Source organism: Chaetodon auriga, chromosome 18 (assembly GCF_051107435.1).
Source record: "Chaetodon auriga isolate fChaAug3 chromosome 18, fChaAug3.hap1, whole genome shotgun sequence".
NCBI classification, from domain to species: domain Eukaryota; kingdom Metazoa; phylum Chordata; class Actinopteri; order Chaetodontiformes; family Chaetodontidae; genus Chaetodon; species Chaetodon auriga.
In genome coordinates, this window is record NC_135091.1 from 3,514,111 (window position 1) to 3,534,141 (window position 20,031).

The following is a 20,031-nucleotide window of genomic DNA, read 5'->3' on the forward strand; positions in this document are numbered from 1 at the left end:
AGCGTCTCACTTAGAGAAGGAGTCTGATCTGGGTACATGCAGATGGACCCTCTATCACTTCCTGTAATGGTCTTATCTCCAAATCTTTGAAATATAAGTTTGAAATATAGACAGCAGTCTCGAGCAGGGTATCGAATCAGTACTGTATTGTCACTGAGTGCCAAAAGGTGGTTTTCAATGCCTGCTCAAATTTTCCAGTTAGATTCAATTCATTTACCGCATTCACCAACAGCAGATCAATTAAATGCAGCGCACATACACACGTCAATAAATCTCATAGGACAAAATAACACACTGAATAATTACCCTAAGATGGTCAGCTGTTACCTTTTCAGCTGAAAAGTGTCGAGATTGGTCCAGCTATGCAAGCCTGGACTCATGGTTGCACTGATTAGATTATCATGGTCAAAGGTCACTGTGACCTCACAAAAGGGAAGAATCCATACGCTGATTACACACCAATATCTCACGGGATAAAGCGATGAAGTTATTGGCATTTTATAGCCAAAAGGTAAAAGGTCGGCTTCACTGTGACATCATGATGTTCAGTAGATTAGACCATGTTTCACATTTGGTCACATACTGAGTTGGTGACTCTAATCTTGGGCGTCCACCGTCAAACTGTGCTGATTGTAAAGATCTTCTTTGCTTCCACGTTTTACAATCAGTAGCTTCTTTGCAGCAGCCTCCATATTTGAAGCATTGTAGTCCTCCACGGGCTGATTGGTTCGGCTGAGATTGAGCTTCAGGTGATTGTCGTTGCACCATGTGATGATGAAGCTCTCTGTCAGTCCTTCTGTGTGTTGACGTGACCTCAAAGCTTGCACTTCAAGTCTGTAAAGGTCCAAAAACAGAGGCTGTTGTTAGTTATATTGATTGTGCTGCATGAACATTTGCTATTTGTTGTTTCTGCTTTGTCTTCTCAACAGAATTATTTCTGGTTTGATATTTGGCAGAAACATGGCCAGTCGTGTAGCATTACCGCCATGATGATTTATTTAGATCTAGTTAGATAGGATACTTTGTGCGGTGGGTTGTAAAAGATATTCCTCAGGGGATTTTAGAGTGAATCCACTGTGGGGAACACAACCACCCACTGATGGAGAGACAATTCAATAAAATGTGGCACCTCTAACATCTCTTTTTTCAAGAAGCAATCTGAGATCTGGTGATTTTCGCTCAGCTCCTGCTTGATGAAGCTGTCAGTCTGCATTGTGTTTCTTTTCCCTTCATGCCATGAACATTGATTTCCAGTGACATGGAAATGAAACAGAACAGAGAGACATGAATATAGTAGATGTTTTATGACTTGTCAAGAGCTCCTCAGAACCCCATTTTCCAGCCATTGATTTCAGATTGTTTCAGCTGGACAGACAGACAGGCCTGTGACATGGACTCACTCATGTGCTCACTTTTTAGGTAAACTTTAAGTAGTCAGAAGTGATCTGACTCATCAAATCTGATACAGAAACTACGAAAACTTGGACTCCTTTCCACTGCGTTGTTTGATGTCCTGTCAGATGGGCAGAATGTGCAGACTGTTACTATCCAGCATTTTTAATCAATGTTTGATTGATCCCAGTCTTTCAATAAAATATTGTTTCAGGTCCCAATGAATGGAGGAGACCGGTTCACTTATTGGTTCCTAGTTTTAAAGCAGGCATTGGACTTCATCAAATAGCATCATACTGTCGGTTAAATGAAAGAAAAAATAGCATGATTTTACATTTTGGCTGTCTTTGTCAGCCCTAACTTTTCAACACTGTTGTGTGACAGTTCCTCAGTGCTAATGCTAACGTTCAATTGAATAAACCTCTTGACGCTGTTTGTGCACTACATACTTGACTCCAGCACATATCACATAATTCAATCTAATTACCACGCTAAAAATCACGTTCATCAGCAGGCGACCTTTGTTCCACGTCATACCCTTCTCTCTCCTGTTTCCTGTCTGCTCTTCACCTCTCACTATCCAATAAAGGCAATAAATATCCAAACAGTAATCCTAGAAAAAAAAGAGGCACTGAGTTGACAGTATGTACAGGTGTCTTCATTGACTGTATGTGTTGTGTGTGAGGATGGATTTTTATCTCAGGTGACCGTTAGAGTCAGCCCCCCGTTGGACGAGTAGTTGTAGTTTGTTTATGTTCTTCACAGCTGCTCCATCACAGCTCCCACTAGATTTTCATTCCAGTTATCGATTTTTGCTCTATCGAGTCTCACTTCATGGCTTCATAAATTCTTTGACCACGCGAGTGCTTGACAGGTTGGAGATGAAAGTAAGAATATCTTCGGCTTCCTCTCAGCAGCCTGACTGGCATAAACCGCCTCTTCCTCCTGAATGCTCTTATATGTTGTTGTCACCGTGTTGGTTAGAGAGGCGATGAATTTCGTCACATATAAAAGTAAATAATCATCCCGCTCACTCGAGTGTGAACTGTGGCTGCTGGTAGTTTGTGCAGGATTGTGCATCGTTGCACCTGATATTGCTCTAGACAAGAAATAAGCATAATTCTAACACATAATGCCTGATTAGTTGCGTAGTTTGTCCTGTCAGAGTGAGGTGAACCAGAGCAGATTAACGTGGAGAAGCAACAGTTTTAGGAGGAAATGAGTTCTTCGTTTGTGAGGCTGAAGGAAAAGGTGTTGAAAGGCTTTTGGCAGGCAGCCTTTTCTGCACAATGTCTGCTGGCAGGTTTGACCCTGTTAAAGTACTCTGTGCCTCCTCACATTTGTTAAGATGACCTCCTGTTTTGCTTCAAATTGCAGTGTTTGTCCAGCTTGGTGGTTGTAAATGATGTGTATCCTTGAAGAGCAAACTCTCAATGGAGACGTTTGTTGTTGAGGGTCATTTTTCATGTTTTCAAAAATGACAGGATGCAGAACTTTTGATAAAGTCTCAACTTTTGGACGTCCTGGTTATCCACCAAAAATACCCTGGAAATGTTCCCAAACTCCAGAGTCACGTCTTTAATTTACTCGTTTTGTCCGACCAACAGACCAAAACCCAAAGATAATTAATTTACAATAATATAAAACAGAGAAAAGCAGCAAATCCTCACTTTTTCGAAGAAACACCAGGAAATGTTTGCCAAACAATGGACTTTAACAATTAACTAAAAAAATGTTGGCAAACAATTGTTCCAGCTCTACTATTTTTTTATTTTTATTTTTTTAAAGAAGAGGAACCATCCAGTACCTGTCGGCGGTTCTCTACATTATTGAGCTGTTAAGAAATGTCAAACAGTAATCCATTTTGATATTCAATAGCTGTTTAAGAACAACATTATCTGGTCCCAGCTTCTCGAAAATGATCTTTTGCTGATTTTATCTGTTTTAAATGAAATTGAAGCCGTGGCAAAGTGGGATTTCTTACAGACTAAACAATTAATCGATTAATTAAAGAAGCAGCCCTTCACCAGACATCAGTGAGGTGGTTTGAACTCTGTGGTATGTGTAGAGAGTTGTTTTTCTGGTTTAAATCAAGCAAATCTGCATATTAATTAATGGTAAAGCCCCCGAACAGGATGTTCACTGTGCAGTCAGTCAAACTGAAATAGATCATGACGTTCTCAATGCTGGAAATCCTTCAGGAAGCTTTAATTCCCACATTTGCATCTTTGCGTCGTTCCATGTCTTGGTTGTCCAGCGACAGTCACAGGGTGGTAAGAAATCATCCAGGATCTGTGCATGGGTAGAGCCCAGATAATCATCTTTTTAACCATGATTTGCACGTCACACTGCAGTCCTCCCTCCCCGTGTTCGCTCAGATGAAATGTGGCCTTTCCATCTTGTTGACAGTTGCTGTAGCAGACAGTGTGAGTATCTGAGGCCTCTGTGTCAAGCTGCCTGGCACCATCTCTTAATGGCAAATCTGCGTGTATATATATATATATTCAGCACAGTCCCTTCACTCAGCTCAAAGACAATTCTTACACATGATTGGAACCTGTTATCACACTCAAATTGGCAGTTATTTTAGTAGTCGAGCTAACAATAGACGACAACAACATAAGACTGCGTGAAACCCTGGAGCAAAGCAGGCCCGTGCTTTGAATCATAAGCAGCCGAGAAGATAAACAGTAACTCACTTTTCAGTGACTGTATTGTATGTTAGTATGACTTAAATTTATGAGTTCTGGGCCTTTGAATCAACAAACTGATATTCAAATGTGGATAACACAGCCGAGATTTAATCATATGACAAGCTCTCTGCTCGTCAGTGCCATCGACTGTACAGACGTATTCATAGATACTGGGAGTATCTGCCACACTGCTCTCACTGCAAGTCACAGATAGCATGAATAAAGTTTCATCTGTGTATTTAATTCCTGTGTGAGCTGACAAGATACCGAGCAACAAGCATTAAAAACAACTTCACTCTCATTTTAGTCATTGATAATATTCAAATGTATTTATGTGAGCTTTGGTGATTTTGGACAGCTGGTGCTTGCTTTGCTAATTTGTGCCCCCAAATAACATAATGAGTCATTAGCTTTAGCAACATAGCTAACTAACCTGCGCAAGAAATGTGAGGCCAGATCCACATCAGCACTGAGGTTTGATGTGGTGGATTCTTGGTCATGAATCCAAACTTTGTCAGCAGGAGAATTCTGTCTCCAATAATCTGTGAGTGAGGCTGCAGAAACAGTTTGTAAGAGTTTATAAGAAGGCGAAATTGAACAATTGAATTGTGAGAAAATGGTGTTTCAAAGAGCAAAGTGACCCAATCCTGATGCTGTCTAAGTGGTGTGTGTGTGTGTGTGTGTGTGTGTGTGTGTGTGTGTGTGTGTGTGTGTGTGTGTGTAAGGGTTAAGGGGTGTTGTTGTCACATTCTGTCAGCTCTGTGAAATCGTAACCCTGGAGGAATACCTGACAGCCATCTGGCGGTTGTTTTTCTCTGTGACATCTCACACACAAAGGTGCACACACTGAAACTTTCACATGCGCAGAAATCAGCCACACACACACACACACACACACACACATTAACGAAGGAACACTGAGACTTAGCCTGGAAGGAATCCAGCAGCTTCTGTTATTTGAATAATTAACATTTGGTTTGCAGTATTTTGTGTATTGTAGGCCTTGAACTTGGCTTACTGTGTACTCTGAAAGCAATAACACCTCGTACCTCTTCTTTTTGTCCTGTCATCTGTTGCTAAATAGTGTGTGCATGTATTCGCAGCATGTTGCAACATCATCTATCAGTCCATCCGCCCTGAAGGATTGCACCAGTGTTGCTTCATTTGAGTAATGATGCACCTTCTCTGCTGGTTCCGTACCACTGTCTCTGCCTTGGGTTACATCGATCATGAATGCTAGGCGGTCATAAACTTTAAAGGATGTCTTTGATATCTCCATCTTGGCTGTAGTATTTCACACAAGTAGAGAATGTGTCTGTGCTGGTTGACCCCAGGAGGTGGTAAGAAGCTCTGCCATATCCACCGTTTTAGAGTTCACGTCTGTCATTGCGGAGGCTGCTGCTCAAAGATGTGGCCAGGAGGTTGTAATGGCAGCAAGCCAACACCAAAGATGAAGGAAGCTGTCAAGATTGGCTTTGGTTACCCCAGGGGACTGGGTTGTATACCAAAGTAGACAAGCCTTCATGGATGTAAAGGATTTCACGTTGAAGCACTTTTGCCAAGAAATGTTCCAAGGAGATCCTGTAGAACCGCTTATATGACGAGTCATCAAATAAAATCAAGGTTATGATCGATAACACCAATTTAGACCGGTTTCTGCAGACTACTAGATGCAAAATGACTGTGAGACTTCAAAAAATGGAAAGAAATATAATGAATGAAATCAGTTTTACTGTCATAAATGTGTATGTTTCGATCGTATTGAACAATCTGCCACCAAAGGACCAAGAAGGACCATTAGACAGAGTGATCAGGTCGGCCTCCACGGGGCAGATGACGAGCATATCTCTTGCTAGCGTGGTACTGTGTTTCATGGCCAAATGTCCAGTTTTACATCACGTTTCTCATGAAGTCAACTTCGGACCTCCACTGGGCTTTTGTCGTGCAGTGGAAGGAACACTCAGCAGATCCTGAACTCCTGAACACTGATGTGTCCTCAGTGGAAGAGGCAGTCAGGGAAAGTCTTGCCCATATCTGCCAGAGGACATTTAGGTAGTCAGTGAGTGGATGGACGCCCTGAGATGGTTAGGAAGCCTCTTCACTGTTGCATAAAGGTCAGGACAGTACCTATCACCTGGCAGCCGGTCTATCTGTTTGCAGTGCAGCCAAACATACTGATGTTTTAGCAAAGAAGCCACTCAATAATTGGCTTCTTTCCATCATGCCTTGAGCAACTGCAATCTGATTTTGCGGCGTGGGTAGTTTTCCTCCCTCTGGAGTACTGTGGTGATTTGGAGTGCCAAGGTCGTTGGTACACACCGTTTGGTCCTCCTACACTCAGAGTCAGAGCTGTGTCCGAATCACTTTTATTCGTGGGATACCTGAGCTGGTTGAATCCTGCCTCATTTTATATCAACAGCGACTTGTTTTTATAGTTGTGAAAGACTTTTGGAGGTTTGCAGAGGCAGTAGCATCCATCATCATCTAAAGATATAAAGCTTTAGATGATGTAAAGAGTATTTTTGTACATACATTAAAATCTGGAACAAAATCCCACATTGCATCAGTCGCCTGTTTAAGTCATCTGTTCATCAGCAGTGAAGTGTTGATGTGGATTATGCAGCCCTAATTTTGATGTTCCTTTCCAGGCGCAAGGCTCAGGGCTCGAGGAGTTTCCCGTGGACCAGTATCAGAACTCGTGCCACCTGTTCTGGGTCCTGGAGGAGCTTCTGCAGAAGTCAAAGGTACCTTGCAGGGTGGAGGTGGGGTCTGAGCAGACGGGCTTCCTGAGTCACTTGGAACAGCGCGTCTTTCTATTGTCAGATGAGTTTCCCTTGTTTTCCATCGCCATGTGGAGGATAGGAGGTCTCCTCACTTCCTCGGACAGATAAGAACCCCTGAGTGCAGAGCAGGCAGGCCACGTTCAGAGATTTGCTTTTCACTGCCACAGTTGGTTTGAAACAACGGCCTCACACGGCTGAGCAGCATCTACAGAGACCGGCGTTGTGGCTTGGTGCACTTAAAAGGAATACACAGAGTACGTCATATTGACAAAGGCCCATAATCTTCAGTCCCTCAAAAGACCAAAATCAACACTGAATGTGTCTACTAACAAGACCTGTGTGTATCACAGCCTGCTGCGCCTTCCTCCTCTGAGCCATAGAGCCCCATTGTTGTCCAGAAACTATTAACAACACCTCCATGAGCCACACTGACACGTTCCTTCATCACCATGAACACACAAGCTGGAGTTTATTTTAACTCAAGCCCACACACACACTCCTACTGCCACCAAATGTGGATTAATCCGCCGCTGAAAATAGTCCCCAACAAATGCTCCATTTCCTCCTGTTTGAGTGACCAGCTGAGTCTTTTTTCAAATTAAACCACGTGTTTGTGAGCCGTTGTTGAAAATAAAGAATATATTTCCAGCTTTGCCCTTAAAGAAATAAAAGATCTAGAATTATTCTGTTCAACAGTAGTTCAGATACTGAGCATGTAAACGTTGTGGGCTGTGACTGCTGGCCAGTGTTGACATACATACGTCAAACTTATTATCCACGTGTGTTTAACGTCAAGTCAAAGATTCTATCTAAAGGTGAACATCAAGCCCCCCCCCCCAAACTCTCAATAAATGATTGTTGACATAGCCGTGGGAGGTAAATATCAATACAGAACAAAACATAACCAGAAGGCAATCCAGGTGATCCAAATAAAAGGAAATATAACCAAAAAAACATACTTAATGAACTTTTTAATCTGCCATGTCAGTCAGAAATATGGGGAATGTTTGCGCTTCAGCTCTTTTGTTTGTTCATTCTATTAAATGGTATGAAATGCACAGCTGATTGGAAAACAGTGAATCCAGATATTTGCTGATAGTTGTTTACTTCACTCTAACATTAAATGTATCTGTTATCCAGTAATAAATGTGTTTTTTATGTTTTAAATGTTAATTTTTATTGCAAAATCATTTTACAAAAACGTCCAAAGTGTTTCTGCAGTGCTGCTGTTAAGTGAGGAATGATGCTAAAACGATCACTGAAAGCCACAAAATTACTAATTTTTCTTGTTAAGTGCTAATAGTTTGCTTTGTGTAATGCATCAAGGAAGAGTGCTTACAAAGGTTTATTTTATTTATGTGAGTAATGACTAAGGCTTTTCATGTTATTCTCCACCATGGATATTAGAGCCTTTGGTGTTGAGTAAATGGGAGATTATGTTTAGTATTTCCTGCAGGGGTTCAGCGCAGGTCCTAAAATACAACAGAAGTGTGACAAAAAGGATCTGGATCATTTCCAGCTTGTTAACTGCGGGGAAAAAGTGTTAAAACTTTACAGGATGATGTGGTGAAACGGTTCAGACTCAGTACTGTGTGTGTTATTGTACACCGATTGTTACTTCAGCCAAGAGAAACCTGCATCTTGAAATTGAAATTTGCTTTAAACAGGCAGTAATTACACAGAAACATGGAAAAACAAACCGATAACAGAGACACCAGAGGGGCAAATAATCCCAACAAAACACTGCAGTAGGAAACCAAACAGCACAAGAACACAACATGGCAGACTTTCTGCAGACAGGCTGCAGCTGAAGATTATTACATCAGCACAATATGTTTGTTTTCAGAAGTAACAGCAACCAAAATGTACAAAATTAGAACATGCTGTTCTGATCGCACAGTTCGCTCTTCATGTTAGGGCTTGGTTGGGTTTTGGGGATGCTGTTTAGAGGAATTCGAGGGAGTAAATCGAGCAAGAGGTGGAGACAAAAAAGTGAGGTGGCCTTTTCCTCCATCCCCCAGTGGAAACTACAGCCACCCGCTGCTAATGGATTCTACGCCTGCATCTGTTTCCTGAAGCTCTGAGCTTGTTAGCCTGTCATCACTCCCTGGTCTGTGTCTTACCCCTCTTCGTGAAACCGAGTGCCTCCATCTGCAGTGATGTTCTCTTCCCTGCTGCTTATTTGCTGTCTGCAATAATGGCCCGGCCATGAGCGCAGCTAAATAAGTTTCCTGGTACGTCACGAATTACCAAAGGCTCACGGGCCCCGGCTGCAGCGATAGCCATCACTCCTATTGTGTCTTCTTTGGGTTTCTTCCCGTCTCTGTCTGTGATCTCCTCATCTTTCATATCCTGTTGGGAGCAAAGCAGGGATAGGCCACGCTTTAAAAAAAAAATCAAAATGGACTGCTCATACGTGCACTGGTGGTTAATGTGCCTCTGTGGTGGAGTAATCTGTCTCATCATGTGGAGGATTGACAGGCGCAGACATGGCAGGTTGCATCATCAGCAGAGAACCCCAGAGACTCCCAACGCATGTGCATGAGCCGTCTCATCTGTGGAGATTAACACTGTGATAATGAAAAAACTAGTTTTCTAAAACCCTGCCTGCTAATGCATGCTTGCAGATATTCTACGTTTTTCTTACTGCCTCCACGAAATGACAGCAATCAGTGTATCGCAAAGCCTGATGTACAGCAGCTCCCTGTGCCTCTGAGGGCTGCACAATTAATGGTATTAAGATCACGATCTCAGTTCATTCATGCATCCATCGTATCAAACACTCCTAATATCTCCTGGAGCTGCATCAAGAAATGCAGACTGTCCATTACTCCACATGACGCAGTGTACACAGGCAGATGGGGCAGGATGTTCACCGAAATAACTCTAATGTGAGAAGAAAACTCTATTGAGAGAACCAGATTCAAAGGCAGTGAATCAGTCAGGAGCATTTATGCTGCTTTGCAAGCAAATGTAAAAGAGCAAATCTTTACAGACACCTGGAACATTGCAAAAAGAGTCTGTATGATGGAGCTGCCAAGGCCACTCAGACGTCCAACTGTCCATAGCAGGAGTCTTAATAAGACTGAGGGGGCTTTGACTTATCATGCAGGTTAGCCAGAGGTGTGGCCAAACAAGGTGTAGGAAATAAAACGTAATACTATTTAAGTTTACGCAGCAGCTGGTGTATCTTTTGCACCGTGTGTTATAGGTGGACTATGCAAAAGTTACACTTCTACATGAAATTGTGTGAGAAAGTGAAAAGGTACATGAAGTCAGTAATGGACCTAGCTGACATGTAGCTTTGGATCACAATCTCCTTCCGTGATGTAATCATCTTCAAATAAACCCTCGTTCAGTTTTCTCTGCCTCCTGCACAGCTGGAATTCATTCAGTTTAATTCAATGAAAAATCTGTGCATGCTAAGTGGCCGAGGCTATTACCCACCATGCATTGCTGGACAAATGCTACTCCGCGCCTTCCTGCGACTGTTGTTCAGGTTGTGCTTCCCGCCTTGCCGTTAGATTGCCATGACTCGACTCGACCTGGCCTCAGTGTTGAAAATACAACACTCACTGTGCTATGTGGAAGTGTGTTTTTTAGTCAAAGGTTGTAGAAGAGATCAAATGAGTGTCCAGCAGAGCATTGGGCTGCTGGACCATGAAATACTGTAGCCATAACGAAAAGCATGAAATAAGGTAAGAGGACATAAATCAGTGAGGCTGTAAAGTGGCTTACTGTGCAAAGCCGGCAGAGGCCGTGTGTGGATTGTGTAAATAATGCTTCACTAAGGCATATCCACACTCTCCCATTAGGAGAGGATGATTTATGAGCTCTGAGGCGCCTTAAATCTGCACAACCTTGATTGATATGAAAATTCATTTTCCGTATGTTGGGCCGCCGTTGTTATAGATCAGAGGATCTTTGACGGCCAGTCCTGAAAGTCCTGAAAGGTTCAAGGTTGTCCATCCAAAGTTCGATCATTTGGATGTAATACAGGCTTTTGGAGTAGGAATAGAAATAGAGATTATTTAGAAAAATTCAGCTCGCACTTCGTCCTCTGTGTTTTTATGGACTGAAAAGGAGCTTAGCTGTCACACAAGCAAGAAAATAGAGCTTTTACAAGAGTAAATGCTGCTTGGTAGATCGTTTGTACGCCAGGTTTAACAAAAGAGTCTGAGAGTAAGACAACAGAGCGGACTGCATTGAGGCTGACGTGATGTATTCACTGGAAGGCGATGGGAAGAGATTTGTATTCTGAACTCATGGGAGCATTGATTTAAAGAAACATTCATCACAATCCTCGGAGCAAGAGCAGAGGATTAAAGCTCTCCATGTCTGTGTATTTTGAATTCAAAAGAGGTGTTAAGAGAGTTGAAAAGGGGATACGAGGAGTTTCCTTTTTATCCATACGGACGGGGTGTTTGTGGTAATGATGACTTTTAGAGACTTTTTCACCTTGATTGATACACTAACTAACTGACCTTTGATGCTTTTCCAGATGCTTAGTGTCTGATGTTCTAGATCACTGGCCTTATTTGACAGCTGTTTCAAAATCAACTGAAACGCTAGCTAATGATTTTATTAGCAGAGAGCAATTAGCGCGCCAGATTCGACCCTCAAAAAGATATTCATAACCGCTCTTTGAAAGGCTCGTTGAAATGAGAGATTCCAAGCTGCAGAAAACAGCCTCTGTTTGGACGAAAAATCAGACGGTAAAATGAGCTGATGGTGGAGAAAAGACAAACCAGGTGTGTGGCTTGGCGTCTGATAGTGGCTTCTGTTGATGTGCCCTCCAACAGCACCCTTCCAGTGGAGTGACTCAGTTTGAATGTTTGTATGGCAGCTTTTCAGCCGTGGTGAGGGGAGTCACGTCGAGCAGCTGCAGCCACTCAAGCCCTGCTGGCATCGTGGCTGTGTCTTTTCACTGCAGAGAACGGCAAGGTTAAAAACGCCTGTTTTCATTGATGATGTGCTGGAGGTGTGCTGGTTCGCCAGTACGAGCTCGTCGTCTTCATCTAGAGGCTCTTTCTTTGTTTTAAAAACAGCTTTGCTAACTAACTCTGCTAACAGTGACAGAAATATTATTATTATTTTACTATTAAACAAAAGAGCATTGCAGAAGGACACAACAAAGATTTCAGGATTGTTTCTCAGACTTGACAAGTTCAGCATTCAAAGTCCTCGATAGTTGCCAGAAAAAATTAAAATGCAATTAAGGGCTCACCATGAACCCAAAGCAAAGAGGCATCTGTTGTTCAAAGGCTGCTTTAACGTTTATTGCTGTAGTGTTAAAAATAATTGCTTTGAGCTGGAAAGCGTCTAATAAATCTGTTTCCTTTCCCAGGAGGACATATAGTTCTTGAAATTAGAAGCAACTCACTACAGAACTGTTGATGTTCTTCCAGTTACTTCCTTCTGTTAGCTCTTCAACATCCCCCAAATAACCTGCTGTCATACAGTTTGAGTACAAGCAGCCAGTCCGTGCCCCGTCTCATCCGCCCGCTCTGTGAGCACGCAGTCAGGCTGATTAATGTAATCTGGTTTAGCAAGCTGTAAATTGAAGACGACTCCTGCTCATTCGTCTTCATTCCAAAGGTTTTTGCATCACTGGGAGATGACAGCATTATTTTCACTTCACCCATGTTCAGTTGACACATTACTTCTCAGCGTATCAGTGGAAATACACAAAGGAGAAAGAGACAACATCCATCAATCTCAATAAACAACATCAGAGCGTTTTTAAAGGCACACTCCACTGAGCAGCGTTGCGGTGGTGTCGGGAAAATCAGAGGAGCTGATTCCTCTCATTTCTGCCACCCTCACATGGACTCAACATTAACGTGAATTGTGAATTGAAAACTTTACTAAAGAAAAGCTGAATTTTATCAACAGTTTAAACATTGCAAATGATAAAAACCAGCCTGTGAAAATAGTAAAAAGACCAAGTGACTAACGCTTTGTGCCACTGACTCGAGCTTTCCATGTGTGAATCCAGTCCGTCTCGTCCATCAGTCCAGCAAACGGATGATTTGGTCTTTAATTCAGCCTAATTTGACAGGCAGCGTTTGAACTCCCGGCCTTCCCACTGGCTGCCTCCTCGGTTCGGGCTTTTCAGAGGCTGATTGTGGCCATCAGCACCAGGTGCTCTCTGCTACTCATTAATGACATTCATTTCTGAAAAACACAAGCAGTAATGGATGCACACTGTCAATAACACAATCAGCAGAGAGGGAACACTTTAGATGCCGGTCCCACCGCAGCGGCCGAGGTTCATGTTTGTTAAAAAGCTTCCCCACCCGGTCACCTCATCACCAATCCAGGCGTTTTAAGTGAGGCCTGCCAGTGAAATTTCCATCACTGTCTCGGCTGTGCACCTGAACCTAATTCATACCCCGATAAACAGACCTGAGCTTCACTTTTGTGCTTCAGTCAGGTCATTTTGGAAAAGACTGAGAAATCAGATGGCGTGTCTGGGACTATGACTGCTGTAGCTACACTATGTATACAATTAATTTGATTTATTGTTATTATTTGAATGATCGTTTGGCCGGTGACAAAGAATCCAAGATGACGTCTTGTGTCACAGTGCTGCCAGGGTGGTCCCAGGCACAGGAAGAGACACAGGGGTAGGGTGAGTAAAGGAAGATTTATTGCAGGGAGGAGAGGCGAGGATGAGTTGGCTAGCAGAAACAGAGGACAGAGGGGCGATGGTGAATGGCGAAGCCGAGCCAGGCTGGACAAACAGAAGAACGTGAGCGCCGTGGACAGGCTGGAGTTACCTCAGGGTTAGCAGACAGCCAAGCAGAGAGGCAGGCAGGCATGAGATGAGAGATGATCCACAGGCACGAGGGATCAACACGAACAACAGATCACAGAAAACTAGAGAGGCTGGAAGCATGCGAGGGCCACTGTAGCCGAGACGATGATCTGGTGACGAATGGGAGAAGAGTTAAAAAACAGGGCAAGTGACCAGCTGATGGACGACAGGTGTGCAGGAAGAGCAGTGAGCGGCAGGACAGGACCAACACACACACACAGAAACACAAAGTGTGACACTTTTTTTCCTCTTGATTGACATGACATTCAGCACAATGCTAAAAGCAGCTGGGAGCTACCAACAAATTTGGTGTTAACATATGACGTAATGCGTACATTGTCTCTCTGGCTTTACCTGATGGGTAGAAGAGGCGCTCGGTGAAGGGGAGTAGTCGTACGTCTGTCCACACCCTGCCCCCAAATTAGACCAGGATGGGTTGTGGTGTTCCTCAGGGGTCAATCCTGGGTCTTTTAAAACTGAATAGTACTTCTATTTTGCTTGAAGTAAATACTGTCTAAGAAAATATTTCCAGATGGTTTAAGTTAAAAAAAACTGAAAGAAGCAACGTCCTTGGGCTCTTTGGCATTATGATAGAGAAAATGTTAACCAGGATTTTATCAGTAAAGTCAGAATATTCATTGTGAATGTTACTTCTTATATCGATAGGGTTGAAAGGTTGTTTTAATGCAGTATTTTCTCAGCTGTGTAGTCTATGGTGTAATTTGCTGCATAATGTAATTGTTCATCACACTGAAAATGGAGCTGAATCTTGTCATCTCATGCCTGGACATTGTTATTAATTTATGCACAGTTGAAAAATCACTCTGAATTAGCTTTCAGGTGCACTTAGGGAGCTCTGTTTTCTCCGTTCCTTTGATGCAAAACGACTTTGAGCAGCTCCAGATCTATCAATGAATTACCTGAGCCCAGAATGACTTGGACTTGATGTTTTTCTCAGTTAATCCGAGCATGACACGTAATGCTTAGGTTCAATTTTAATCTAGGGCAATTTTGGCCTTTGCTTTGCATGTCGCCCCCTATGGGAATTCCTTAATAAGCCGTGGGACCAAAGTGAATGGTGAGGACTCTCATTTTCTTGTGTTACTGGTTGGTTTGATCTAGCTTCTTTCAGATTCCTCTTAATTCACTTGACAGTGAAATTTTCATTACGTCCCTCTTTTTCCATGCAGCCCACTGAAATATTCAACAAATAGTAAGATAAACTGGCTGTGATAGAAGCTGTGGTCTCCTCAGATTATGTCTGACTGTCTGGAATGAAGCTGAGCGTCCATGCCTCCATACAATCACTGTGAGCTCAGCCTCTTTGTATCTTTTTTCAATCTTTATTGATCACTTTTCACCTGACAGGAAGGGCAGCCAAACACAGCAGCACAGTGTAAAGCTGTGAATTCAATGACTTGTTGAGAAAACTGCAGCGCGCTGGAGTTCAGTTATTAGATAGAAAAGAGAACATGATGATCAGAATCTTGACCATCACAGCAAGCAGTGTGTCAATCAATATCTGTCAAAACATGCTTCACGCTGAGCCCTTGTTGCTTAATAATTCTCAGTAAGAGAGATGACTCAATACCTAAAACAGAAATGTACAAAATGAACTGATTCACTGCTGCAAATGACGACCGAAGGACTTAATTTAAGACATTTATACATTCTCACATCAAATGTTGGATGGCTTTCAGGACAGATACAGCCTCCCCCAACACTTTCCAACGTTGGAAATATGAAGCGGCCTCATTCGACGATTTTATAACTCCAAAAGTGATCCAACAATTACCCAACGATGGGCTCTCCTTGATCGATGGAGGCTTAGATGTTCCTCATTTGTATGTCACTTTGGACAAAAGCACCCACCACATGAATAAAGGTGATTGCTCTCATCCTCAGTGGGCCTGTCAGGCAGCAGTTTCTCTCATCTTATTAATACAGGGCGCATTCTCCACTTGGCTTGCATCCACCTAAACATGCAACCGTGCAGTCTCACTGCTTTTCTGACAATAACCTAGAAACATGAGGGGACGGCTTCATTTGCAGGATAAGGCTGTCATTATTCTATACTTCTTATTGTCACCAAATTCAATGAGAAGATCGAAACCAGTCATTTCTTAGTCGGTCTGTTAATGCTCTCTGACTTCCCTACTGCTGTCTGTGGCTCTCAGCCCCAAGCCCATTGGTTCCTTCTGGAGACAAGTACATCTTTAAAAACACAAACGCACATTAATCTGTTTTAAATTGTTTTTGAACAACAGTGCAGCTTTATGGCACAGAGGAAGAAGATACATCAAAGGTTGACACACACACACACACACACACACACACACACACACACACACACACACACACAGTACTTGTTAGTATATACATTCACTGTTGGTTTTGGTCTTTCCATGGGATTTGCTGACAATAAAACAAATAATAGAATATCATCAACCTTATCCTTTAAAGCTTTGTTTGCACCCTTTGTCTCCCTTCGACTCAGCTGAGTGTGTGTTTTGGTTGGTGGCAGCAAAGAGATCGGCTGTAGTGTCAAAACCTAAATTCCTGTTGCTTATTAGTGCACTAATAGGCGTAACCTACAGTGAGCAGATTAAGCTGATCTCCTTGTGCATTGGCACAGTAAGTAAACATTACAGGCTTTTTTAATTAAGTTCCTTCCTCTCCATTTCCAATGCAGCGTAACAAATTGCTAATTATCTGCTTCGGACTGTCATCACAACATTTTGCAGAGGGCTGATGCCTGTTAATGAGCTATTCTTGTGTTTGAATGTCTAAATCCCACTAAATATAGTCATCTTGCCTCAGTCGTCTGACCACACATGGCTCATGAATAGAGATTGTAGAAGAGCAGAATTTAAATGTGTTTCGAGGCGTCTTTGTGACATTTTCAGCAATCAAAATGTCAAACTGTGAGAGGGACTTTTATGTCTGTCAAATGTCATTTAAGTAGTCTCATTTAACTTATTGACCAAGTCATGAGGTATCGAGCTGCTGCAAAGGTGTTATTGAGTCTCAGGAACTTTTAGTAAGCTTGTTGGGTCAATTTCTGAGCCACATTTAGGCTTGGAAATTGGTTAGGAGTGAGTTGCTGCAACTGAAGGAGTATCTTGTAGTCTTGTGCAAGAGCGATCAATGGGCAGAGTGGTGCAGCATATTGGATCGATTCACTTGTAGATCGATTCACTCGTAGATCTATGCTTCATACCCCATCTTCACAAGGATCAGGATGCATCCTTGGTACATCCTTGTGGTGGTTTTCCATTCAACTGATAGGAGACCCAGGAAGAAACCCTGAACACCTTGGAGGAATTATATATCTGACTTGTGGAAGGCTTCAGGATCCCCAAGAAGAGTTGGAAATGATGCAGAGGAGAGGAAAGCTTGGCCTGCCTTTCTGAGCCTGCTGCTCCTCATAGACGGTGGAAAATGTATAGATCTATCAAACGTCTTCTCTGGTTTGCTGCCACTAAACTGTCCAAAAAGCATTTCACATGATTTGACTTGTATATTTTCTGTTCTAGTTCCTGGACCTGATAGTTCAGGCACACATTATTACAAAGAGAAAAGGATCAGTGGCAAAATCAATCTGTTTCTACAAGGGTTTCACCTGATAGCGGCTTTATATCGATACCAAAGGTACACCAGATTCGGTTCATTGCCAAGTAGGTTTTCACATAGGAGAAGTACAGTGTGTGGAGACATATAAAGAAAGTTAAAAAGCAAGAATGAATGGAAATTTGATAATTAAGTAGAAAGAATATTCTAAAAACAATATATACTGTATGACCGCTGTACAGTTTTGTGGAGGATTCACCAGGGAATGTGTAATACCTGGGTGGACGGAGCGTCTCTGGGACCAGCTGAAGTTGGGAAAAACTGTTCTTATGGTGTGAGGTTTTGGTCCTGATGGACCGCAGCCTCCTGCCCGAGGGGGGGTGCCTCAAAAAGTTCGTGTCTGGGGTGGGAGGGGTCAGCCACAATCTTATCTGCACGCCTCAGGGTCCTGGAGGAGTGCAGGTCCAGGAGGGATGGCAGATTGCATGACATAGCAGATACAGTGTTATTATTCCAGTCATACTGCAGCCTGCTGATAAAATAAATTAGTCTCTACATGCTGATTTGATGTTTTTCATACTTTAACGTAGGTTTGTGTGTGATTGCCAATAATTGCTCAGCCTTATTCTGTAGAACTCAATTTTCTAGTCTTGTGCACATGACGATCCTCCAACACACACCACAGTTTTCTGAAATGTGAAACAATAAATGTGGAGCAGAGACCTTCTGTGCAGCTCAGTTAATCACTCTCTTTGGATCACTAATGAATTAGGAAATCCCTGCCCGACTGAATCCGCCTCGCATGTTTCAATTGCTCGTAGCTTCATTGTGAAATGACTCAGATGCGACACAAGGAGCTTGTTTGCCTTTCCTTGTAAGTAATGTTAATATGTGAGCTTGTCAAAGTTTTCTGCTCAGTAAGCAGCAAGAGATTAACATAAATAGTGACTTCCGGCTCATACCTGCCTTGTGAAGGCAGTGGTTGCTCTGTCAGTCACGACATTGTTAGCGTTCAGATTACTGCAGTCACATGGTTTTAATGGCCTTCAGTCGCTGCTTAAGATGCCATGAGAATGAAAATGACATAAATGAGCCAAAGCTGCAACAAATTGCTATTTTTATTACAGATCAATGTGATTATGTCTTTTTGATTAGTTGCTTATTATATAAGCTCTCACACACTTGTAAATAATGCACATTACAGTCTTCCCAGAGCTCAAGGTGACATAAGTGAAAATATTCACTTTACGATGACGTGAAACAGAGAAAAGCAGCAAATCTTAGTGATAATCAGTTTTATTGATTAATATTGTAGATGAGCAAACTCCTGCATGTGACCAGTTTACAGCAGTAACAGCAGCTTAAAGTCGGGCTAAAACGTACTTTATTTACAGTGTTTGCATGGAGGTGTTAAAAGGTTTACAAGATATGTTTATATTTCAGTTTATGAAATATTCTTCAGTATAAACCCACACTGTTTGGAAATTGAAATAAAAGTTAACATTTTTTAATTGACATTATCTATTTTTGTCAATTTTACTTATCCTTATCCTTCCTATATGACTGCAACACATGCACGCCCGGGCTGAAAATCCAGCCTCCATATCTCTCAGAAAGCGGCTGACACCTGAGATACAGGCTGACTGGGAGTATTGGCAACTCAATCTCATCTCCTCAGGTGAGATCTGTGAAATGGCCTTTCCTCCTGCAGCGACCAAGGTCAGCAGTAACACAGATGGTCTGAGTCAGCAGAGGATGAATGCATTGTCTCTTGCTGCTTGTTTCACCTTTATTTTCACAGAGAAGATTTGCTGAGTAGGCTTGTTATTTCTCTGCGCCTGCACAGTCCCAGCACAGCGCTGGACACTGAGCACGATTCGCTTTAGCTTTAAGAGCCTTGTTTAGGTGTGACACCTTCTCAGCAGAGCCCACAAGGCAGGCGTTAATTCATTAAAGGGACTTTTTGCACCACTAGTTTCCCTGCAAAGGAATGCATGGGGGCCCCGTATTGTTTGCATGAATGTAATGGGTATGTAAATGAGACCACACATGCACAGAGCATTTCACTGTCTGGTGTGTCGTCTCTGCAGATTTACATAGAGATGCAGGTTAAAATGAAACTCATCAGCATCACTCTTTCTACAGTTTGTGATATCTACGGTGGTGTTTTGGTCCCTTCCTCCCGTTGAGCGTCTCATGGTTACTCATTGTCTGCGATCCATTTTCTGATGTTTGACCAAAACATCATCTGCTTGTGTGTTTTTTTTAACTTATTTTCCTACTTCGGTGGGTGCATTGAGTATTTTCTCGTCCTGTGTCTTGTTTCAGCGATGTCCCATTTTTTGGGACATTAGAAAAAGATCACAGACATCCTCTCCTGCTGTCTGCAGAGGGCCACACTGTGGCCCCTTGTGGCCATGAAATGAAAGGTTCAGAGGTTTTTGTCACAATAAGAGACAGAAACAGATTTGTTTGTTAGCATAGGTCAGGTATGAAGTGCCAGTGTGCCACCTGGTAGACAGGTGCACCTTAAAATGAAATCATGTAAAGGAAAACATTGATTTCCCTCACACCTTCAGCTTTAATCTTTGTGGAGGTGCAAACTTGTGGTCATGAGCCTTCGTCAGGATGGTGGTGAAGGTCCTAATCAGCTGACAGTGTGCAGGAATTCAACTTCTTTTCTACAGAAACTGGAAAAACTGAAGTTCAAGAGCTTGTTGCGTTTGTTCTGAGATGATCGCTAAAATTATTCTCATGGCACTTTTTGTGGAAA

The 20,031-nt window shown here is 42.5% G+C and overlaps 1 protein-coding gene across 1 annotated transcript in view; it reads left to right on the plus strand.

The window, feature by feature from the left end:
- Window positions 1-6,976, plus strand: part of mei4 (meiosis-specific, MEI4 homolog (S. cerevisiae)) — a 44,563-nt gene extending 37,587 nt beyond the window's left edge. The window contains exon 5 of the mRNA XM_076756902.1: window positions 6,734-6,976. Within this exon, the coding sequence (XP_076613017.1) occupies window positions 6,734-6,976 (243 nt within the window). The remainder of the gene's footprint in view (window positions 1-6,733) is intronic.
- The last annotated feature ends 13,055 nt before the right edge of the window (window positions 6,977-20,031 follow it).